Below are 6,426 nucleotides of genomic sequence, written 5' to 3' on the forward strand. Positions count from 1 at the left end.
TAGATTCAGACAGCAAGAGACAGAAGATGAGACAGAGGCACGTCTAAACGCCAATCAACAACGTCTGGCGAGGGCCAGACAGCGAGAGACAGAAGATCCAGAAGAAGACAGAAGAAGTACAGAAGACAGAAGGCAGACAGAAGTCAGACAGAGGACAGAGGTCAGAGACAGAAGGCATCTCCTCTATGGTCAAAAGTGACGAAGTTGAAACTCAGCACAAACATGCGTGTCACCCTTCATGGAGATGTAGCCGCAGGCACCTTTTCAGCGAAGCTGTTACAGATCGGAAACGGAGATTTGGAGACGTGCCCTGAAGATGGACTGGACATCGTACCATGCGGCAACAATGTCACCACGGCTGACGAACTCAAGGCGAACATCTTCCCCAACATCCCTGCCAACTACCGAAATCACTCCTGGCTCTGTGAAAGGGCAATTCTAGCCCCAAAGAACGATGCAGTGGACAAAATCAATTTGGATCTTCTGCAGACTATTCCTGGGGATCTAAGAACTTACCGATCTGTCGACTCAATCCAAAACGACCACGAGACTGTCCATTACCCGGTAGAGTTCCTCAATTCGCTACAGCCTCCGGGTGTGCCTCCCCACATACTCCATCTAAAGGAAGGTGCTCCAATCATGCTCCTGAGAAATATCGATCCACCAAAACTGTGCAACGGCACACGACTGGCTATCAAAAAGTTGATGCCTCACGTAATTGAGGCCAACATACTTACGGGAAACTATAGCGGGGAACAAGTCTTCATTCCGAGGATACCAATCATACCATCTGATCTGCCATTCGAGTTCAAAAGGCTCCAATTCCCCATACGGCTCAGCTTTGCCATGACCATCAACAAGGCGGAAGGACAATCTCTCAAGGTGGTCGGACTGAACCTTGATTCTCCGTGCTTCTCCCATGGCCAACTATACGTAGGATGTAGTCGGGTAGGACAAGAGAACAATCTATACATCCTATCCGAAAAAGGAAAGACAAAGACCCACTTCCGGGTTCGGTTGCGAGAGGACGCTGGCGTTGCATATTCGCCGCTTCTCCGACTGGATGGATGTACAGGGTCTGCTTCTACTTTTCTGACCTGACATCTCACACCTGTCCTGCCTTTTCACACCCGCACGTGCCGCGTGTTCTCCGGCTGGATAACGGAATCTGCTTTTGATGGTACGGAATACGGAATCGAAAGGCCCGCTCCCGTTGTTTGTGGCCGTGGCCTTGTTTGCCGGTGGCCTTGTGGTCTTTGTGGCCTTGTTTGCCGCTGTGGTCTTGATTAGCGGCTGCAGTCGTTTGCCGCTGCGTTTGCCGCTGCGTTTGCCGCTGCGTTTGCCGCTTTGCCTCCTCGACCTTGGCCTCGTACTCGTCCCTTCGCTCCTGCCTGGCATGGCTCTGAAGTACTCCGCCGCAAGGCTTCTTCTGCTCAATACCCGCTCCACCCCATCATGCATCTCTGCCATCAAATCAAATGGACTCCTCCGACGACCCAGGTACATTCACCGTGGCTCCGGTCGCAAGTTTGTTTATTTGCAATCAGGTCACTCCATCCCCGTCCTCTGGTCGGCTCAGCGCACTCTCACTCTTCGTCCCAGCGCACCTGGTCACAGCAACCCACACGATCGCACCTCTTGCCTACGAACCCTGGCTAAATCACCTGAATTCATCCCTGCTGTTCAAAACAACATCAAGCTCACCCTGTTCAACACCCGGTCCCTCAACAATAAATGCCTCATCCTGAACGAATACATCCTGGATAACAAACTGGACTTTCTCTGTCTCACCGAAACCTGGCAACAACCTCTGGACTACTACACACTCAACCTCACCACACCCAATGGATATTCCTACGTCAATAAACCACGCTCGGAGGGCCGAGGTGGTGGAATTGCCGTTATCCACCGTCAAGACATCAAGACCAACCTCATCTCCATCTCATCTGCTCCATCATTTGAACACCTGGCTTTAAAACTCTCTGGTCACACGCAGTCAGTCATGGCTGTCGACTACCGCCCTCCCAAACCCCACCCATCATTCCTGTCTGACTTCTCCTACTTTCTGACCCAGCTATGTTCCCTCTCCCCCTCAATCCTCCTCCTTGGTGATTTCAATATCCACATGGACTCCACTGACTCCACAATAACCACTGACTTCACTGATTTACTCACCTGCTTTAACCTCACTCAACATGTCGACTTTCCTACCCATATCCGTGGTCACATTTTGGACCTTGTCTGCTCCACTGGATTAAATTTGCACCATCTCTATGGCTCCGACCTCACCCTCTCTGACCACTTAGCCATCACTCTGACCATCAACATCCCCGCCCCAACACCAAGGCATTATCGCACAATCAACTTCCGTAAGCTAAACGCTCTTTCACCTACCTCATTCTCATCCACCCTCTCTGAAAAAATGTCCACTTCTCCCTTCATTGACCTCCACACCCCTTCCGACCTCACTGACTACTACAACCACACTCTCTCCTCCTGCCTTGACCAGCTTGCGCCTGTAAAAACCAAAACAGTTTCTTTCACCCATTCTGCTCCCTGGTTTACCCCTGAACTCCACCTGATGAAAACTCGTGCTCGCCAACTTGAAAGACTCCGCAATAAAACGGGTCTCACAGTTCACTCCCAAGCCTACAAGGACCACATACAACACTACAAAGATGCCCTCTCCCGCGCCCGCTCTGCCTACTACTCTCAAATTATCCACTCTGGCTCCGGAAACCCAAAAGCACTCTTCTCGACAATAAACAAACTCCTCCGCCCCCTGAACACCACCACCCAGTCATTCACAGTAGACAACTGCATCTCCTTCCTCTCTTTCTTCCAACGCAAAATTGACAACATCTACAACAGCTTGACCACCGCCGCACCCGCTCCCCCTCCAACCACCTGCCCCCCCTTGTCCTGCCATCCCCTGTCTCGGTTCTCCCCAATCTCTCCTACTGACCTCTCTGAACTCCTCATAGGAATGAAAACTGCCACCTGCACTCTTGACCCCATTCCCTCCAGCTTTGTCAAAGCCTCCCTCCCTGCTCTCTCTCCACTTATCATTGCAACAATAAACTCCTCCCTGTCTACAGGCATCGTCCCACCTTCCCTCAAAATTGCTGCTGTTACCCCCATTCTAAAAAAACCTGGTCTAAACCCTGACACCCTAAACAACTTCAGACCCATCTCCAACCTACCCTTTCTGTCAAAAGTTTTGGAACGCGCTGTAGCCACTCAACTCAAACATCATCTCTCTGCCAATAACTTGTATGAAACATTCCAATCCGGATTCCGCTCCAACCACAGTACTGAAACTGCTCTCCTCAAAATCACCAACGACCTTCTCCTCTCCTCTGACGCTGGCAACCTCAACATTCTCGTCCTCCTCGACCTCAGCGCTGCCTTTGACACCATCGATCACACTATCCTCCTCACCCGACTTGAATCCACCTTTAACGTCACCGGCACTGCCCTCTCTTGGATTAAATCATACCTCTCTGACAGATGCCAGTTCATCTCCATCAATAACTGCAAATCCCCCACTGCTCCCCTCCCCCAAGGTGTCCCCCAAGGTTCAGTTCTTGGCCCCCTCCTCTTCATCCTTTACCTGTCCCCGCTCGGTCACTTAATCCGCCGTCATGGTCTCCAATTCCACTGCTTCGCCGATGACATCCAGCTTTTCATCTCCACCAAGTCCGTCTCCACCGACACCCACTCTATCCTGACAAACTGCATCACTGAAATAAAATCCTGGCTTCAAATCAGCTTCCTCAAGCTTAACTGTGATAAATCTGAAATAATCATCATTGGCCCAAAAACGCTCACAAAATCCACCCATAACTTTGCCCTCAACATCGACGGTATCCCAGTATCCACCTCCCCTCACATCCGGAATCTTGGCGTCATCTTTGACCAAACCCTTTCCTTCGACAAATACACTAAACAGATCACAAAGTCAGCCTTCTTTCACCTGAAAAACATTGCCCGTCTCCGCTCATCCCTCTCCTCCACGGCTGCAGAAACCCTCATCCACGCCTTCATCACCTCCCGTCTGGACTACTGCAATAGCCTCCTCTATGGTTCACCCTCAAAAATCACCAATAAACTCCAATACATTCAGAACTCCGCTGCCCGTCTACTCACTCATTCCCGGACCCGTGACCACATCACCCCCGTCCTTTACAAGCTTCACTGGCTCCCCATCCCCCAGAGAATCCAGTACAAAATCCTCCTCTTGACATACAAAGCCCTCCATAACCTGGCCCCATCCTACCTGGCTGACCTCCTCTCCAGACACACTCCCACCCGCAACCTCCGCTCTGCTGGTACCAACCTCCTGACCCCCTCCATCCGGACCAAATTCAGATCCTGGGGGGACAGGGCCTTCTCCATCGCTGCTCCCACCCTCTGGAACTCACTACCTCACACCATCAGAGACTCCTCCTCACTCACCACATTCAAAACATCACTAAAGACCCACCTGTTCAACGCTGCATTCAACATTCAACCCACAGCATTTAACCCCTGACTATCTCTTCTCCTTCTCCCTCCTTTTGCTTTAAATATTTCCCTATTGATTCTTGTCTTGTCTTTTTGATTCTTGTCTTATATATATGCCGTATATCGCTGCTGTTTGTTTTCTTGATTCTTGTCTTTTTGCAATTGTTGTTTTCATGTATTGTTATGCATTATGTTTTCCACTCTGTCAAAGCGCCTTTGGGCTTCTGGAAAAGCGCTATACAAAATAAATGAATTATTATTATTATTATTAAAGAACATTGTTTACAAGGAAGCACTGCGTAATTAACTACGTGTCTGGTGTGTTGTGATGATTGTGAGAATATCGATTCTGATTCTGATTCTGATCTGATTTTTATGTGTATTTATGTGTATTTTATGTGATTTTATGTATTTATGTGTATTAAAAAAAACACACAAAAAAAGGCCCGAAGGAAAATAGTTAATTACCCCGACACATTTAGCTGCGGTGATTGAAAAATCACCGGACAATTGTTGCTGTTTTGATGCTTTTTACTGCTGTTTTGATGCTTTTACATTGCTGTTTTGATGCTTTTTCACTGCTGTTCTGATGCTTTTTCACTGCTGTTTTGATGCTTTTTCACAGCTGTTCTGATGCTTTTTGCCGTTTTTTTAAATATAAAAATCTCATTTCAAAAAAAAAAAATCAAAAAAAATCTCACAATGATGACATATAATTCACAGAAAACATTGAAGCAACTGCGTAATATTGCGGTGATGTTTAACTCTGAGTGAGAATAGTTCTAAATTTTAAAAACTTTCATCTGATATTTGTGATTTATTTCAAACAAACTGTATTTCCCATCTACACGGCCATGTATTCCTATTAACGTCATGTAAAGTACATAAATTGTGTGGATTACATCATTTGTGGATGTGATCAATTGCCAGTAACCATCGATATCCCTCCCCTCCCCTTCCCTCCTCCCCCTCCCCCCTCCCTCTTCCCCTCCCCCTCCCCTTCCCCCCCTCCCCTTCCCCCTACCCTCTCCCCTTCCCCCTCCCCTCCCCCTCCCTTTCCCCCTACCCCTCCTTTCCCCCCTACCCCTCCTTTCCCCCCTACCCCTTCCTTTCCCCCCTACCCCTTCCCCTTCCTTTCCCCCCTACCCCTTCCCCTTCCCCTTCCCCCTCCCCCTCCCCCTCCCCCCTCCCTTTCTCCCTCCCTTCCCCCTCCCTTCCCCCTCCCCCCTACCCTCTCCCCTTCCCCCTCCCCCTCCCCTCCCCCTCCCCTTCCCCCCTCTCCTCCCCTCCCCCCCGTTCCCCTCCCCTCCCCTTCCCCCTCCCCCTCCCCTCCCCCGCCCGGCAATGCCAGGTACTTCTGCTCGTATATATATATATATATATAACAAAAATAATAAAAATAAAGTTTAGTAAAAATTTAATAAAAATAAAAATAAAAATAGATAGCTATTTCCACAATAAATGGTCATTTTGACGGACCCTACTTTGAAGTGTATTCTTGACTGGATATGTTGGTCGAAGAATGTGAGCTAAATTCTGTTTGAGAGCACATGTAATAAAGTTATAATGGAAATAAAATCATCGCCGAGTAGTGCCTCGTTTCATTTGTGTGGGAGTGTATTGTATGAAAGAGTGCGATACAGAAAGCACTTTTTGTGTACTGTTGTATTGTACATCATGTTCATGTCTCTCAGGTTGGCCCTGTTTGAAATCTGGGTGATAATTATTTTAGTTATTGTTGAACACTACGGTCAGTTCTTTCAATTCAGTTAGGGTTCAATCTATCTCTGTTTCATAGTTTTTTTGGGAGAGACCGCAAAACTTCATTACCCACGTAACGCATGTCCGTCAAAATATTGCGTAAGACAGCAGAGTTGTAAAATAGTCGGAAGATGTACACATTTTATGCTTGCAACAAAA

At 48.2% G+C, this 6,426-nt stretch overlaps 1 protein-coding gene across 1 annotated transcript; it reads left to right on the top strand.

Annotated features, from left to right (window-relative positions):
* The first annotated feature begins 222 nt into the window (after positions 1–222).
* On the top strand, positions 223–6,215 carry LOC144893043 (ATP-dependent DNA helicase PIF1-like). The gene is made up of 2 exons (XM_078782650.1): positions 223–948; positions 6,201–6,215. Exons 1-2 carry the CDS (start codon positions 223–225, stop codon positions 6,213–6,215), a joined length of 741 nt encoding a protein of 246 aa, XP_078638776.1.
* Positions 6,216–6,426: the final 211 nt, after the last annotated feature.

The sequence above is a fragment of the Myxine glutinosa genome, chromosome 7 (assembly GCF_964187855.1).
Source record: "Myxine glutinosa chromosome 7, kmMyxGlut1.1, whole genome shotgun sequence".
Taxonomy (NCBI): domain Eukaryota; kingdom Metazoa; phylum Chordata; class Myxini; order Myxiniformes; family Myxinidae; genus Myxine; species Myxine glutinosa.

What these genes read in the sequence shown, in the direction of transcription:
- LOC144893043 (XM_078782650.1), top strand. Translation starts at nt 223, where the DNA reads ATGCGTGTCACCCTTCATGGAGATGTAGCCGCAGGCACCTTTTCAGCG.